General features: G+C 43.6%; 1 protein-coding gene across 5 annotated transcripts in view; it reads left to right on the forward strand.

Moving 5' to 3' along the window:
• LOC125426563 (unconventional myosin-X-like) overlaps nucleotides 1–17,486 on the forward strand; it is a 54,563-nt gene that overhangs the window by 15,329 nt on the left and 21,748 nt on the right. For 3 of the 5 annotated variants that reach the window (XM_048484988.1, XM_048484989.1, XM_048484990.1), the window contains 6 exons: nucleotides 4,427–4,533; nucleotides 7,012–7,317; nucleotides 8,720–8,759; nucleotides 11,294–12,076; nucleotides 15,190–15,313; nucleotides 16,471–16,714. In XM_048484988.1, coding sequence (XP_048340945.1) covers nucleotides 4,427–4,533; nucleotides 7,012–7,317; nucleotides 8,720–8,759; nucleotides 11,294–12,076; nucleotides 15,190–15,313; nucleotides 16,471–16,714 — 1,604 coding nt within the window. Of the gene's footprint in view, nucleotides 1–4,426; nucleotides 4,534–4,769; nucleotides 4,822–4,872; nucleotides 4,922–7,011; nucleotides 7,318–8,719; nucleotides 8,760–11,293; nucleotides 12,077–15,189; nucleotides 15,314–16,470; nucleotides 16,715–17,486 lie in introns of those variants that run through there. The other 2 variants (XM_048484991.1, XM_048484992.1) reach the window with 2 other exon arrangements.

The following is a 17,486-nucleotide window of genomic DNA, read 5'->3' on the forward strand; positions in this document are numbered from 1 at the left end:
ATTTTGCAGCCTTCTGATGGCCAAGGAAGCTCTGTTAGTGCCTGGGCTAGACTAGAGCACAGCCTTGGAACTGTCACTGCTACCATTTGTCTGCCAACATTTGAGGACGTTGTATATAAATGTGATTGCTGGATGAAATGACTACATTGGCCTTCAGAAGGAAAGGGAGGCAGCTTTGTGGGAGAGGAAATGTTAACCAGCAGATGTGGGTGCGAGTGCAGGTATTTTTTAAAATTCTACCTTTGGGGTGGTTATTAGGAGACTATGTTCTGAATAAGAAGAAATACATATAATTAGAATAAAGTGTGCATAAACTAGTAGAGGAAAAGAAGGTTGGCTATGAAACTCTTGTAACCCAAAAGGGGTTGCAACCCAATTTTAGAAACAGCATTGTTGATATCCAGTTATGAACGCAGCAGGCTGAAAAGGGTGGAGAGTGCATGCCACAGGCTGCCTAGGAAATTCCCTCTGGGCAAGGCTGCATGTGCATGAAATTAGGGGTGGGGGGAAGCATCCCATCTGGCTTCTGTCGCTCCACTGTCCTGGTTCTCCGTTTCTGTTGGTCTCTTGCCTGTTTGCCATGCAGATGGAAGGAGCAGCTGCAGGGCCTGGGCAATGGGCACATGCTGGACAGGGCCAGGAGCAACAGTGGCTGGGTTTGGGCCAGAGCAGTGAACAGAAGTTCTCTGTGTGGATGGGATTCATTGTGGGAAAGGAAAGGCACCCCATTAAGGCCGTTCAAGCTTGGGACTGTGGCAGGAACGTCCCTCAGCCGCAAAAGGCCATTCCAATTCATGTTTGCCCCTAAATATACGCTCAAAAATAAGCTGCAGCCAGTTTTTACCATCTGATGAGAACATCTATGTAGTGATTTCCAACATGTTGATGGGGGTCAATTCACACATTATAAAGTCCTCATGTCCCACACGTTTCTGCCATGGGTCTTGTTGACAGATGTGCCTAGGCATTTCCTACTTTGTATTTAATTGCTAGATAAATGGACTCAATTCAGATCAGGACTATAGTGTACAACTTAAGCCTTCTCCCTGATGCTGTTTTCCTACTCCAGGAAGCTGTTATTTGTCCTATTGTAGAAACTTAGAGGAACTGATAGGTTACATCAAAGTTGCCCAGTGGAGCAGAGTAGCTTCCTGAAGTCATTTCAGGCCAAGAAATGACATGGGGCAAAGACATCTCTGTATGATCCTCATCTCAATCAGGTCCCTGCATGCCTGGGACTTAAGTTCCAAGGAATGTCTGAAGCATGGGTGACCAGCCTATGGCACTCCAGATGTTCATGGACTACAATTCTATCAACAGCATCTGTGGGGGACAGGAGAACTTATTAACATGTGAATCAGCCTAATTCAAAAGTAAGATTTTTAGATGTACATCTAAGGAGTATAACATATGGAGAGCTTCTAAGCATACCTGGCATATGGCTGGGATGAGGAGTCTTCCATTGAGTATCGTAAAGGTATGGAAATAAGCCTGCACCATATATTTTATTATCTTCATGGAGGATGTCATAATGTGGTATCTTTGCGCCTCAAATAGGGCTGCCACCTTTTTCTACTGACCCTGCTCCTGTGCCTTTAACATAGCCTGACCCACAGAAATCAAGCAGGAGAAGCAGCTTTTCCTGATACGGAATAAAATGGCTAGGGTTGCCAACAATCTGAGGAAACTATTTCCTGCCCCTTTAATATGGGTTTAATGTGTGGACACAGTCAATTGAAGCTTTTGGGGAAGCTAACAGGAAGTCTCTCTCTGTGTGTGAGGAGTCAGTGCACCCAAATCCTCTTGGGCTTGTTCCTATACTCTGGAAGCCTCCACTGTGCTGTTAGTAGCTTTGTGAATGATCTCTGGGGAGAGTGAGCTCTGATCCCTGTGTGCACAGACGAGCATAGCTATGAGTTTGTACACGTGCTGAGCAGGGTGGTAGCTGGGCAGGAAAGGAGTGGGAAATGCTTCCTGTGAAACATATTCAAGAGGGATTTCTATACCAACCGATTGTTCAGTAGAGGAAGGAAAAGGATTAGTATAAGGAATTGTGGAACACAGGAAAGGAAGGGGAAGGCAGGAGGGTTTTTCTGTTTCTCATTAAGAACAACTGCTGCCAATTGTCAGCTGTAGAGATTTGGAGTTGTTGTTTTTTCCAGTAATATTGCGAATTTGGGAGAGAATGAGAGGAATTATTCGTGACCAAGCACAAGTCATCACTGGACTGTGAGACTTACAATCCCATCCAAAGAATGGGCATGAAGAAGGGTGCTTGCCCCAGTGCAGGGGTGGATCCTCCAGTGGCCAGCTGCTGCTGTGGCCCACTGAAATGGTTGGCAGCAACAGTGCCTGCCAGTGCTCCTGTCCCCCATTGCCTGCACCAGTGTCACTGGGGCATTCTGGAGACATGGCCAGGGTTGTCAGCTTCCATCCTCGCTTCGCTGCCAGAAACCCCAGCGCCCAGTCAATCGGAGCCCTATGGAGGGATTTTCAACAGCAGGTGGTTTATTTTGCCATTTTGGTTCCCCACACCTTCAAAAAGCCCTCCTGGGAATGGCATGGTGTCCAAGCACGTGGCTGTGTGGACAGGGGCTGCCCATCTTTCTGGCCACCAGCTCTGCCCTTCACACCAGGACCTCCATGAACTTCTAGCTTTGTCTCTGACTTGGGTTTGGTTTTAATTCAGAAACACGCCCCCTCCCCAATGCATGATCCCCTCCATGTGTTCAACACCTGTTTTTAGCTTTAATATATGTTTATACACACAGGTTGCATTCAGATGGTCTCCCCAGGCTCTGATGAGCTAATTCAGCACAGCAAAGTTTCATAAATCTCATGGCATCCATGCTGATCTTTCCACAATTCCCAGTATAGTTTTTTTTAGTAAATATCCAAATGATCAGAAGCTTCTTGTGCTTGTGGTTTGGAGCTTCAGATCTAAATAGGAAGCACAGGAAGAAGATTTCGCAAGGGGAGGTAGAGTCTGCTGCTCCCGGTACTGTACAGGAGGAAAAGGAGCCAAGATAGTGGCTCCTATGGACCATACTTTCCTCCCTTTTTATGACACAGAAGGTTAGAGGATTCGCATGGGGCATAAGGAGACCTGTCAAGGCTAGGTGCATCTAATCGAAGAGCAGACTGTGTTGCTGGTGTGTCACAGAGCTTGAGTCTTTGCTTCTGAAAGGCAGCACACATGAATGCAACAGCATCTGTAGCCCTGGGGTCGAGTCGCTTTGTGCAAGCAGGAAAGACTAACCGCAGACGTAGGTGATGGATGGAAGATGAGATCTTTGTAGAGGCCGTTTTAAGATCCTCTTTGACCCTTCTTCAGCCCCTGGAAGACTGCATTCAAAATGTAAAAAGTTCTTGGATGAGGGAGCCTTACTTGGGACAACTCTCTGCCTGTCTCCAATGGATTTATTACTTTTGGTGATGGAATACATCAAGATTTACATATATATAATTACATATCAGAAGCGTGTGCTTGAGTGAATGTGGTAGCCAAAATAGGGTGGTAATGGGAGGGGGGAGAGACTGGACTTCGTGAATGTAGGCTTACTACCACAAACTGGACAGAAAGCCTTGAAGAGCATGGCTTCAGTATACAGCTTGTTTTGATGTTATTTATTTATTTAGGTTATTTATTTAAAACATGTATAAGTCTACCTTTCTGCAAGGCAACTGGCTCCCAAGGTGGTATAATATCCAGGCGGAGCAGCTACCTGATCTTGGGCATGTTAGAATAGCTCTTGGAGGGATCTAGTGGAAGCGCAGGCAATGGCTCTGTGAAGGAAGCCTCCTACCAGACTGGCAGCTGAGGGAAGGCTGGCGCTGAGGCAATGCAAAGAAACTGGGGGAAATATGTGAGAATCGGCCAGAGTGCAGGAGCTGGTCTCTGGAAAGATTCCCACTTCCCTCTTCCTTCCATCCCTTGGAATGGGCACCTTGGCATAGTTATACCTGCCATTCTGTGCATTTTCCTCGCAGTAGGTTTCTTTCAGTTTAGACAATGACATCCTATCCCACTGCCTTTTTATGACTGTGGAATTGCAGGCCCTGAGAGTCTTGGAAGGCAGAGCTGTGCTGCAGGAAGGGTTAATAAAAAAATTGAAAGCAGTGCAGCCTCCTCCTCCTCCTCCTGTCTTTTTCCTCCCCCCCCCCCCTTTAATCCTTGAGCACCGTGTGGAAGGGGGGAGGCTGGGCTCAGTTTGGCTCTTCGCCCTGCCAACTTTTTTTCTTGTACACTAGCAAAAGCACCCAAACGGAAGGGCTGGCAGAGCAGGGACGGCTTTGGCGCAGGAGTATAAAAGGAGCCCTCTGTGTCCTGTTGCGGCAGGCGGACAGACATGGGACCTGCTAGTGCTTCTTGAGACTTGCTCTTTCCTCTCTTTGTGTTTGCTGAAACTCCTCCCTGGGGTACCAGGTTTTCCTGAAGGAGGCTCTGGAGCAAAAACTGGAGAAGGCCCGGGAAGAGGAGCTGAGGAAGGCGGCGACCATCATCCGAGCCCACATCCTGGGCTACATGGCAAGGTCAGTGCCCCCCTTGCCTTGCAGGAATGCTTTCTGTCTGCCAGATTTCTCTCCATTCAGCCTCCCTGCTCTGAACTGGGGCTTCCCCTGCGCTTGCCTTCCCCCGCCCCCTCTTGAAAACCGAGCCCTTCTAACAGGCCACTGCCTGCAAAGTTATCAGCCTGTTCTGTCTCTTCCCTGCCTCTCTCCCCTGTTGCATTTCTTGTCCCTTGCGAACCTGATCCATGCAGATCACCAGTTCTTCCTAACCGTGCTCTGCAATCATTGCCGTGGCTTCTATCACTTGATGTAAGCACTAAGACCCAGAGTGGTCTTCCTTCCTGCTATTTCCCTCTCTAGTTCCTGCTTCCCTGAGGGGCAATCCTGGCTACAGAGATCGAAAGGAACTGTAAGCAAACTAGCTCCTCATTGCGATTGCACCTACTTCGGTGGTCAGCTCCTTTGTCTTCTGCTATCTCTGTATATTCTGCAGCACAGGCTTTTGTCTCAGCTTGTTCTGGCAAAATGCTGCGTGTGCCCATTAGGACAATCACCTGCCCTCCATAGGGACTGTGGTGTTGCTGTAAAGGCTGCATGTATTCCACGGGTGCACCACACAGTGCAGAAATTGGTATTGGGCATAGATTGTAGTATTCTTAGGATCTCATCTTTTACATTTTTAACAAAGTTTCTAGCCCTCTTTAAGATTACAGAGGGAAACTTGGAAGTGCCTGGTGAGACGTCAGTGACTGGAAAAAGGCGGGGGTGGTGAGCAGAATTTCCAGCAGGTGTGACTTTCAGCATACTGCATAGTCATGGTGAAGGGCAATCGCAAGCAGAATAAACTATTCAAGTATTCAAGATGTAGCGTGACTCTGGTTGCAGACATGGAACTCCCAAGTTGTGAAAAGACTTTTTGCTGCAAATCTCCTGAATTCTGCCTGTGTTTTGAGAGTGCAGTTATGAGCCGGGGCTTAGCCCTGCTACATAGGTGGCAGGGCTATCACTGTTGATGCTGCTACCACCATCGCTACTACTACTGTTACCATGGAAGGATATATTCTGAAAGTTTTAAAAATTGTACTGGTAACCAATTATCTGGCAACTTCCCCCCATAACCTTTTTTATTAGGCAAGTATTTGCATGCAAATGTTTACTTTGCATAATTCATCATGCTTCCACTTAGAGAGAAATGATTGAAGACTAAAACAGACAGTTCTATTGTGAAACTAGCTCTGGCTGCAGGTTTTGGGGTGCTATCAATGAGCACAGATTGTCTATTGAAAAAGAGAGAAGATGCTATTAGGACTCTCTAAACCAGTCTCTGAGGCGCATCTACCCTTGAGGCCCTGTCTGCAGGAAATCCTGCTCTGGCTTCTGAAGAGTCTTCTAAATAGACTTCATCTGGCCCTTTAATGCCCTCTTGCTTAATCTTGCAGTTTCACCGGGATTTGCACACACATTTTCAAGCTTATCTCTGGAACTTCAAGCGCTATAAACTTTGTAAAAATGATAACTGAGATTCTGGGAGGATGTTGAAACTTGTGTCAGAATCCACTTCTTTGAGTGCTGGCACAGATTTGGAGATTACCTGGTGCCCCATTTGTTACTCCTCTTACTGTTTAATGTTTCTAGCATTATCAATGAATTCAATGAAACAGCAAAGTTGTTTTGGTTTTCCACATGGGTGACTTTGTTTAACTGCAGCAGTCTCCTAATTTCTTGCATCCATCTTTTCCACATATTGCCTCTATTCTACAAAAATAGGGATGTGGACTCATTCCAGTTCTTTCGTTTGATCCTCCTTATTAGAGATGTCAGCCTGTTAGATTCTTAGTCATATCAACACAGCCATATAATACAGAGATAAAACAATTAGCTTTGCCAGGAATGTTGATGTTGAAACCCAGAACCCAATTATTTCCTGTATTTCTGCATCCATGGAGGAGAGTGGCACTGGACATGCCTCACTGATAATTGAAGCCAGCCCTGACTGTGTTCTTGTGATGAGGAGACTATGACTTCTAGGTGGATGATTTCCATTACTCCATTAATCTTAGGCTAGCAAGCTTTATGACTGCACAGAAACTTCTACATTAAGTGTCTATAGAGATTAGATGTACATTAAAAGAGAGCAAAGGCAAAACATTACTCTCAATGGTTAGATGGAAGAATGTGCCATTTTTGTCATGTGACCCCCCTTGTGTGTGGGATGCCAAGCATGTGTTACCCCAAAATTCTTGCACTTTTTTTGCTGCTGAGCAACAGATCAAAGCACGAAATGACTTTCCCCAAGAGAAAGAAGCCTAGAATTCTGTCAAAATTAAGAAACTGACTGGGTGACACTTGCAGGGGAAAGGATGGGGGATCTTTTTCATGAGAGAATGGTGGTGGCTGTGCTGGTGGAGCTGAGATCACATCAGGGCAAATTCTGGGGAGATGCTAGGGAGAAGTGGCCCCTGATGGTGTGTAACCTTCATCTTCCTTCTTTTGATTCAGGAAGAGGTATCGAAGGGTCCTTGCAAGTGCTGTAATCATCCAGAAGAATTATCGCGCTCACTTCTGGAAGAAGTCCCTCCTGCGTCTGAAGGCCTCGGCCATTGTCCTGCAGAAACACTGGCGAGGACAGCTGGCGCGCAGCCTCTATCAACACCTGCTGCAGGAAGAACAGAGGCGGAAACAAGAAGCTGAAGAGAAGAGGCGGCAAGAGGAAGAGAGGACTAAAAAGGAGGAAGAGGAAAGACAATGGCAAGAAGAGAGGGAGCGTAAAAGGAAGCAGGAGGAGGAGGAAGAGGAGAGGAAAAGGTACGAGGCAGCTCTGTTTCTAAGGCATGGTTCTTTTCAACAGCAGCTGCGCTGCTAAATCTGAGTCTGGGCTGTACCATTTCAGTCTATGGGTGGCAATTTGCATGACTGAATGCTCCTTCATATGAAAGCAATTCCAGGCGCACAGAAGACAGAATTGCAGGAAGAAGGATGGCAGCTGAGTCTTCTCCCTGACATGTGTATAGGGTTTTTTTTCCCCCATGTGGGAATATTAAATTATTTGAGCCCCACCTGAGGTCTGAAGTGGTACAATCCAGACACAGCTTCACCATCCACTGTATGTGAAAACTAGCCTGCTTATGTGCTGTGAATACTCTGCACTTTTAAAAAGTGTACATAATCAAATGATGCTCAAAGGAAGTGTACATACTACACTTTGCAGGACACTTCTATATGATCGTAGATCTGCTAAGTCAAGGGAAGGGGCAAAAAGCCATGCAGAGCACTGAAGTCCTAGAAATCACCTTTAGTGACCTTCCTCCCCCCTCCAGGGTTTTCCACACACTTTTGACTCCAGCCTCACTCCCCAAGCCAGTACCAAATTCCACGTTTGTAGAATAGTGAGATATGGTCAGCTCTGTGTTTTCTAGATGGCAGGTCCCTGGGTTGCTGGTACTACTAACCCCTTTCCCAGGAACACAGAAAAATAGTTCTGCCATCTGCAAAACCTGTGCAGTTTCTGCAAGTCAAGAGCATCACTAAAGTTTACTTTGAAAGCACTAAAGTCGTATACACAGTCCCTGAAATGGTACCTCTGTGAGAACACTTTGAGTGTGAGGGGTTCTGAGACCTAAACCAGATGAGATGCAGGAAAGACTGGGTCTTCCCCTGCTTTGTTGTGATACTTCCCAAACCTGGCTTGGTCCAGTCTCTTTGGGAGGATCACAGTCAAAGAGACTTTGCATGCTGTGTGAAAGGGATTGTGCATAATTTTGTTACTGTTGTTCTGAAGTCATTGGAAAAAATCCATTTTTCTCAACACCCAATCCGTCACCTGGGTGTAATATAATGAATTTAGAGGATTTGTGTTTTTTTTATTTTTTAACCAGTTTAGTATATGTCCAAGATAGTATTACAATGAAATACTTTATTGGTTTCAGCAGTAGCAAATGCAAAATCATATCATAAGCTTGTTCTTTTTAGTTGCAGTTCTTTGCCATGCTTGGTTTTTACAGAAGTTACAGACTGGCTGGGGAGAGGTCAGTGCCCCATTGGCATCCCCATTACACTACTGCCAGTTTCCTTTGCGTGAAAAGGCAGAGCAAAGCAACAAGGGGGTATAAGAGAATTCTGTGCAAGTGTCCCATAATCCCTCCTGCAGCCTCTGGCATGCTGGATAGTGCAAGTTATTGATTTGTTGTTGTTGTTCTGTTTTGAGCAGAGGAAAAGAGCAGCTGGAAGCCACGCTGCAGATGGCACAGGTATTGTCTCATTCATTTTGTCTTTTCTTTCATGGCTCAGTGACAGAAGACAATGACGTACTCACAGCTGTGTTCCTTTTTATAACAATAACAAGCTAACGAAACATCATGATTTTCCTTGGAGTCCTCATAATCATGCTGGGAATTCAGTTCTCTGGGTACGTGGGACCTGATTTGGACTGGGACCACAGCACACAGGGTGAGAATATGTTGTGTGATCTCCCGCAGCACTTTCCTGACCTGAAGTGGTTTCCTTATGAGGGCCACAATTTGTCTCATTTTCCTACAGGAGCAATTTCAGGTGAGAAAACAGTGTAATAAGGGAAGGCATAAGTCTCTTCTCTCCATATACTGTGGTCCCAATCCAAATTGAACCCACACACACCTGAGAATTAAATTCCCAGCACAGAGCTTGCATCATACATCTGATTATGCAGATCTGAGTAGGACCCAGGAAAATGTAACATGTAGTTAGGCCCTCAGGCCATGATTTGCAAGTTGAATTCCCCTGTTATATCTCTGTGTTGATACTATCAGCCTAGTTGCGATGTGTTACTGTTCTAGCTTCCTTCAATCCATAGATATCAAGCCTGAGTAAAAAGAGCATCTAACTAATAAGGCATGTTCCTTGAATGTTGTTTGTATGAGTGGACTTCTTTGCAAATAGTTCCTTTATGGGGTGCCTTATGCTTTCATTCATGCTTTCCAGTCTTCAAAATTCCATTGCCACACATTGTTATTTAGGTTGCTGCTGCTGGAGCTATTAGTTAATAACAGCAATAAAACCTTTAATGGCATTATAACACATTATACATACAAAACCCCAAAAAGATTAATAATTATTTAGCCAAGAATTCAGAACATGTAGCAATGATGACACAAAGAAATTTAGAACATGTAGCAAGGATGACACAAAGAACATGTAGCAATGATGACACAAAGAAAACATGTAGCAATGATGACACATGTAGCAATGATGACACAAAGAAATCTGGCAGTAGATTCAAGTATTTTGGTTGAACAGCTAACCAATAAAAACACAGCGTGACTGAATCTGCCACAGTGTCTTGACCAATCAAGAGGGGTGTCAGGAACTTACTGCAGGCGGAGTTATAAAGAGGGCAGTGATAAAGGATATGATGGACAGTTTCCTCCGATCCAAGGCTACAACTACAATTTCTGTCAAGAATTGCTAGTTGTATTTCTCTACTATGTCTTCTAGAGGAAGGAATTATACTGCATCTCGCCAGTGAGAGCTCGTCGAGATTTGGGATCTGCTAATAGACATAAATAACTAGCCATTGTTGTAATCCGAGGAAGAATGCCCAAGTGAATAAGAGTGCAAACTTGTTCACTTGAACAATCAATCTCTGAGTTTCTTGTTCAAAGAGTCTTCTTTTTATTACATGAAATACCTCGTTGGCAGTTAACGTAAGCAGTGATTCTAAGGGCATATCCAAGACTTGTGATTTGGCATTCAGATAGCCCACCAAGCAGTTGAATGAAGGAAAGTCAGAGCTTGAGAGGTAAAACTAGGATCCTCATCCTTGAAGCAAATTCATAACCAGAATTCAAAAGTACCACACCAGACCCTTGTTTCCAACAAGTGCTGTCCTGCTTCCAAGCACAGGGCAGCGTAGGGCGCCAAGTGAGGAATACCAAATATTCTATAAAGGAACCTAGACTGTATTTTCTCTGTTTCCTTATTCCATGATTGTATCCAGAGCGATATGTCATATAAGAGCTGTTGACAAACTTTAAGATTAAAAATCTTTAGTGAGGTTGGGATATATCGATGTCCCTTATTATTAAAAAAGTGAAGGATGGCATTTCTGCTAATTTTACTTGTTGCTATCGCTCTATTTCTATGGAGTGCCCAGCTGACCTTATGGTGGTAGTTGCAGCCCACATATTTAAAGGTCTTCACTTGCTCCAAATTATGATTGCTGAGAGACAAACTAGAAGTTTGAAAAACCATAATTTTGGATTTAGAGTAATTTAGAGCTAAGTTGTCTCTAATGCACAAAGCATGGGTAATAAACAGGATGAGCTGGAACTCTTAACAAGGCATAATGAATATGATATATAATTGGCATCTCTGAAGTCACCCAGAAGTTTAATGTGTAGGAAAGGGGAAGCAAATCCAGTTCGCCAGATTAGAGTTTGCTGCTCATGTGATGGAGTGAGGAATCAAACCCAGTTCTCCAGATTAGAGTCCACTGCTCTTCACAACTACACCACGCTGGTTCTTATTTCTTTTGTCCCAATATCACTTGGTCAAATAGGTTTTTATAACAGGACAAAACCTGCAAAGATTCATGTTCAGAGGTGAGGAATGCATACCTTACAAACACCAATCCTTTTTCAAACCATCTTCAGCTTTTGGGGAAAAGTATAATTGTGTATTTCAAACCTTTGAACAAAAAAAATGTTGAGATGTAAGAAAGTAGAATTGGACATTCATCACTGGGCCATGTATTAGACTTGTTAATGCATCACTGAAGATGATTTGTGAATACCTGCATTTCTTTTAGGTGGAGGTGTTCAGGACCCACGAAGAAGACCAGCCGTTGCAAGAAGAGGAACGACGTCAGATGGAGGAGATCCTGCGGCTAGAGAGGGAGATCGAGAAGCTGCAGTGGCAGCAGAAGACTGACCATGTTTCCGTCGCCTGTGAAAACACCAAGAACGAGATAAAGCGCCAGCGGGAAGAGGAGATACAGAGGCTGGAGAAAGAAGCTTCCAGGGTCGCTCAGGAATTCTTGGAGCTGCTGGACTTTGGAAACCTGGATGAGAGTGTGCAAGGTCTGGAACGTTCTCTTTCCAACGAAGGAACCCTCAACATTGAATGCAGCCTGGTGGCTCCTCTGGCTGAGGAAGAGGAAGATGAAGGTTTTCCCGCGGACGAAGAGGGGCCGCCTGTCCCCAGCCCAAGCCTGTTGAACCAAGACCGCACCAGAACCAGTGATAATTACTATTCAGAGGAGGACACATCTCCAAATGTGCCATTTCTTAGGAAGGGAGAAGAAGAGGAGGTCAAATCTCTGGCTTTCCCTGCAGAGAGATCTTTAAGTCCTGAGGAACAGCACATGGAAAGCATTTACCACACCGTCTCTGAAATCCTTCCTAGTGACAATGGGGAGATGGAAGATCCCATTTACAGCTTGCCTCCAGATGTGGAGTCAGACTATGATCATGAAGAGTTTGATGGCAGCGGAGACGTTGGCAATACTGCAGCCGAGCTCCTACACAGAGACAAAATCTTGCACAATTCTCACAGCAACGGCATGGACTCCAACCCTGGGAGTTTGGACTCGGTGAGATTTTTTTTTTTACCTTTAAGTTGGAAATAGACCCTGTTTTAATCAGGAGGTGTGCTTTTCTTCATCTTTTCCAAGTATTTTAGCCTCTCCACGTGACCTTATGTTACTAGTTAATTTATTCCTTGGAGATAAAAGTGTCCTAACACATCTCTGACTGGAGCCCTGAGACCATGTAAAGCTGTCAGCCCAAAATCACAACTGGTATTACTTCACCTCACTTATTAACCCATTTCTGTTACTCCCATCTGTGGGATCATGCAGGTCCTCTTGCGTAGCTTTCCATTTCTTGTGTTGAAGCAGCAGTCTCCCACACTGGTGTCACTGGCACATTTAATCAGTACATCACCTAGATTGCTAACAAAAATAGCAAGTAAAACATGTCCCAGAACTGATTCTGGAACAAGCCACTTCTTACATCATGCCCACTGGCCCTCACAGTCCCTTTCACTTGTTGGTTGCCTTAATCATCTGACAATACCTGTGGCATCAGTTCCTGCCATGTTATGCTATAAATGTGCACATTTTCAATTTGTTCTGCACAACTCCCCTCAAGGTAGTATTATTCTTGTGGGAACCTGCATTTCCCAAGAATTCAAAGTGCTGTAGTTATATCTGACACAATGGCACATTAATGGCTCATCTTATTATAGTGTAGCAAGCTATGTCTGTGAGACTGCCAGGGGACACATGGGGGCTATTTCTTGCACTGTTTCTGCTGAGTTGCACAGTCCTTCTCTTTCCCATTTGATGAAACTTTTCAGAGTGGTTTTCAGGGTTTTATTAACTTTTTGGAAGCTGTCCCAAACAGCAATTCTATCTTTTCTAGTTGCCTTTATTGCATAAGGAATGCATATTGCTAAATAAAAAAAGAAATCGATATCCCTTTTCCAAAGTCAGCCCATGAGTTGAATGACCAAGGAGGGAAAATCAGGGTGACTGAGAAGGGCAAGGCGGAGTCTCTATCAATGGCAGATAATCCCTGCTGTTGCCAAAAACAGTGGTGTAGGTTGTCAAACTATCCCCTCCCAAACTCTCTTCAACATCCTGTGCCTTCCAGGGAACACATCTGTTTTCTGTGGGCTGTGCTGGTCTGGAAAGGTCTTGGAGGATTAATGATTAAATACATTAATATGAAAATATATTACAGCAGCCCACTTCAAAGTTTATCTGAACTGGCAACATGCTTATCAATGCATCAATCAAAGAACAATACAAGCCAGATTAAGAAAAAAAGGCTTGTAAAACTCCCATTTCATGATTAAAGGAATTCACCTTTAAAAGAGACATGGCAAAACATCTTCTGGCAAAACAGAGGTGTGCCTATCTCCTTATGATGTCGCTTTGCTAGTGGCTAGCTGTGCCATGCTGAGTGTGATGTGCAGGACGAGAGATGTTGCCTAAGACCAAGCCAAGTCTGCAGTTGGTTTGGCAGGGAGGTTAGCCACACTCAGTCATTTTATAAAGGCCCAGCTAAAATCTGAGGGAGACGAGGAATATTTTCTATTTTTGAGTGAGGAAACCTTATTGTACAAACCATTTCACCCATTCTAAATGTCCATTATCAATTTTTCAAATGGAAAAACTGAGAAATTTTGGAGAGCACTGAAAAAAACTCTTATGCTGTAGACATCGGCCCTTTCCACACATGCAGAATAATACACTTTCAATCCACTTTTACAATGGTTTGAAAGTGGATTTTGCTGTTCCGCAAAGTAAAATCCAGCTGCAAAGTGCATTGAAAGTGGATTGAAAGTGCATTATTCTGCATGTGCGGAAGGGGCCATATACAACGTTTTCACAATATTTTGTTTAGATGTAATTCATTTTGGCAACAATTAATATGCCATTATGTGTTTAATTATCATAATACAGTATTAAAGACTTTGCTGTTTTCAAAGCTTAGTTTAATATCCAAGCAAGCTGGTAGTTCTATCTATTGTGACTATGAGAGAGTTTCTGTCCATATAAATGATATCCTTTTGTTTACCTCAGAATTTGTTTTCTACCTCATGTTTATGTTTTTCTACCTGCTGATGGCAAAAAATGAAAAATATGTGTTCTAGGGTAACGTAAGTGCAGTTCATAACTCTTTTTCAAATGTTGGCTATACTTGAACATTCCTTTATAGAAAATAAAGGTATATATACTTATAAATCCCATAATAAGCCAAATGGTATGATTTTATATGCCAATTCAGTTATAAATAATACATTTTATGTTTTCAAATGACTAAGGTTTAGGTTTGATAGGAAAGGCAGTACTATATGTTTTAATTTTCCCCAAAATTTCTAGTTTCCTCAGGGTAGGGGACTTAAAAAACCAAAAACCTTTCCCCTGAGTGTTCAACATTTCAGGAAATTTTACATCTCTAGGAGTGATCCCACATTGCATATTTATAACAAGTTGCATTCATTATAAGTGAACTCGTTTTTCCTTTATAACAATGGTAAACGAGTTCATTTATCATGATTGCCGCTCATTATAAATATGCAATGTGGGATCACTCCTAGGTCTGCAACAACTGTTCTTGGAAGCTCATTTCAAGTTCATCAGTAGACTTTTTCACTTTAAAGTTCATGTATACAACCAGACAAAGGGATCTCTTATTTGAACAGAAACATTGGAAGAAGGAATTGAAGATGAGGAGCATTATGCAAGGTTCAGAATTAGCTGAGTGTTGTTTTACATGTTCCTGTTCAAAAATAGCTCTGTCCTCTGCTGCAACATTCAGTTATGAGGGTGGGGCAAGGTACAGAAGCTGATGTGGTTTGAACTTCAGGGGATTATTGCAGCAGACTCTTAGAGTGAGCTAATTCTAATATGAGTAAAATGGCACACACTGGCAAAAGTAAGGCAAGCGTTTGGGCTTAGCCACAAACTTAATCACCTGTCTTTGTCTCTTTCTGCCTTGTAGACAGAAGTAATTTGTGACCTTCATCTCCTCTAGCTAGCTCAGGGCTCCATTTCTGGGTCCCGCTAGTGCTCAACTTTGAGGAAATGGATCTGGAGGAAGTGGAAAGGGCTCCTGGAAAGGGCTCGTCAAATGTGTATCTGCCAGACTGTGGCCGCTTTTGTTTTCAGATGGTAACAATTCCTTTTGATCCTAGTTTCTAGATAGCGAGGAGGAAGGCGATCCTTACATGGACACAGATGAAGAATTCTGTGGTGGCCGCGTAACTGTGCTCAACGGGTCTGGGCCAGCCTATTTTCACAGCTATCTCTACATGAAGGGTAAGGTTAAGAAGGAACTTCTGCCTCATCTCCCAGTCCCCTCTAATTTTTATTTTTTTTAAATCACTCCACCTTTTCCTCATGGAGCAAGACCTAGGGCAGTTTACAATGAAAGCCTCTCTATGATAAAACAATAAACAGTACTAAACATTTCTTTATGTACTTTCCCCTTAAATCCCAGATCAAAGTCAATATTTCTGTGTAGGGATTTAAAAAAGAAAACTTGGCTGAAGCAGATTTGTATTGGTACCAGTATATTAAGTGGACAGTAATATGTAGGACCACCGGGCCACCACCTGGGCCACACTGGGCATGTACAGATGATAATAATGTTCCGAGATGTTGAGGAGCTCTTGTGCAAGAAGAGTACATTTAATTTTTCTTTTGTGCTTTGATATCAGAAGAGTAGTTGTTTGGTAAGGTTTGTAGGAGTCTGCTAAAATCTTAAAATCTTCTCCCCTCCCACTTACTTATGACCAGCTCACTAGGTTTTGATATATTTACTGCAAACACCTTTTGGATACAGTTCCCACCCCTTTCCACTTTGAAGCGATATTGCTGATATTACTTTTCCAGATTTATGTCCCTTACAGGAAGAATCAGGACCAGCGTAAACAATGGGCTGTCTTCACAATAAATCTCTGGGGCAGGCTAGGTGAACAGCTCTTTGTCAGAAAGCTATTCAGTGAACCTTATGATTACACAAGAGTTGGAATCCTGATCTGTCTGTCACACCACTTCTGTAACAGTGTCACTGCTGAAGCTAGGCTGTTACACCTTCCATTACATTTGTGCAGGTGTCCCACCACTGTATGAGCACTTATATCTCCATAATGCTAATGATAACGTCTGTGTTGTTTCATAAAATGAACATCTGTATAAGCCATTTGCCTTATGGAGTTGGAAGACTAGGGGGGTTGTGAAGCTAATATCTTCACATTTTTAGGTAGGCTGTTTACATCCCCCTATTTGGTCGCATTCAACTTGCAACCTACCTGTATAGGAGGCCTTTTATTTTTCAGGGAACTGCTATGACCAGTGCTGGAATTTTGTCATACTGGTGTCTAGTCAGAAGCTAGTGGTGCGTAAATGGCAGGCATCTTGATGCTGCAGATAGTTTGACAAGATTAACTCTCTCTTCCTCTTCTTTCATTCAGGTGGCCTGATGAACCCCTGGAGACGGCGCTGGTGTGTCCTGAAAAACGAAGCCTTCATGTGGTTCCGAGCCAAGCAAGAGGCCTTGAAGTCTGGCTGGCTTTACAAGAAGGGAGGGGGGATGTCCACACTGTCTCGGCGGAACTGGAAGCGCCGCTGGTTTGTGCTGAGAGAGGCCAAGCTGATGTACTTTGAGAATGACAGTGAAGAGAAGCTGAAAGGGACAATTGACATCAGAAAGGCCAAGTATGGGAAATTATTATATCTCCACTCCTAGGACAAGGCTTAACCAATTCACTAGATTTGATTCTCCTCTCTGCCCTTTGTTGTGGTGACAGAAATGACAGACTGTTGATTTATTTTAAAATATTTATAAACTCACCTTACCCCCAAGCATCTCAAGTCCTATGATAGGTAATAACAATATAGAACTGGTCCTGAGGGGAGAATTTAGAACACAGGCTTCTTGAACAGAGAGCTGGAAGTTGTGAGAGAGGTTAAGTATCTCCTGAAAGAGGAGCCTTTGGTTCTGTTTCCTGAATGTTAACGTGCCTCGAATGTTTCTTAAAATCCCCTTGGTTCTATCTCAGGCTGCACAATATACCAGGAAGGCTCTGGTGCAGAACTGTCACACTCCACTTACCTGTTTTATGTCGAGAATAAAAATGCTTCAGGCTGTCTGGGCATTGTATCCCAGCCAGTGTCACCATAATTCAATCACGTGAGATCGGTTGGTACTAATGGATGTGCCTCCGTGGCCCTTGCACTGCTTCTCCTAATATTAAGGCTGTTTTTTTGTCTTTGTGAATGGCTTTTTGGGGTCTTGTTGAGAGAATTAATCCATTTTGAGAAAGGAGGAAGCAATCTCTTGATGGAGGTTGCTTTCCCACCTCAATGTATTGCTTTCCTTCTTTTGTAGGCATCTTTGTTTGCTTATTTGGTGCCAGCAGAGAGGATGCTCTGAAGTATCTCTGTGAGATCAGGGGAAGCACTGAATGTTTTTGATAAGTAAAACCTT

This window comes from Sphaerodactylus townsendi, linkage group LG02 (genome assembly GCF_021028975.2).
Source record: "Sphaerodactylus townsendi isolate TG3544 linkage group LG02, MPM_Stown_v2.3, whole genome shotgun sequence".
Classification (NCBI taxonomy): Eukaryota; Metazoa; Chordata; class Lepidosauria; order Squamata; family Sphaerodactylidae; genus Sphaerodactylus; species Sphaerodactylus townsendi.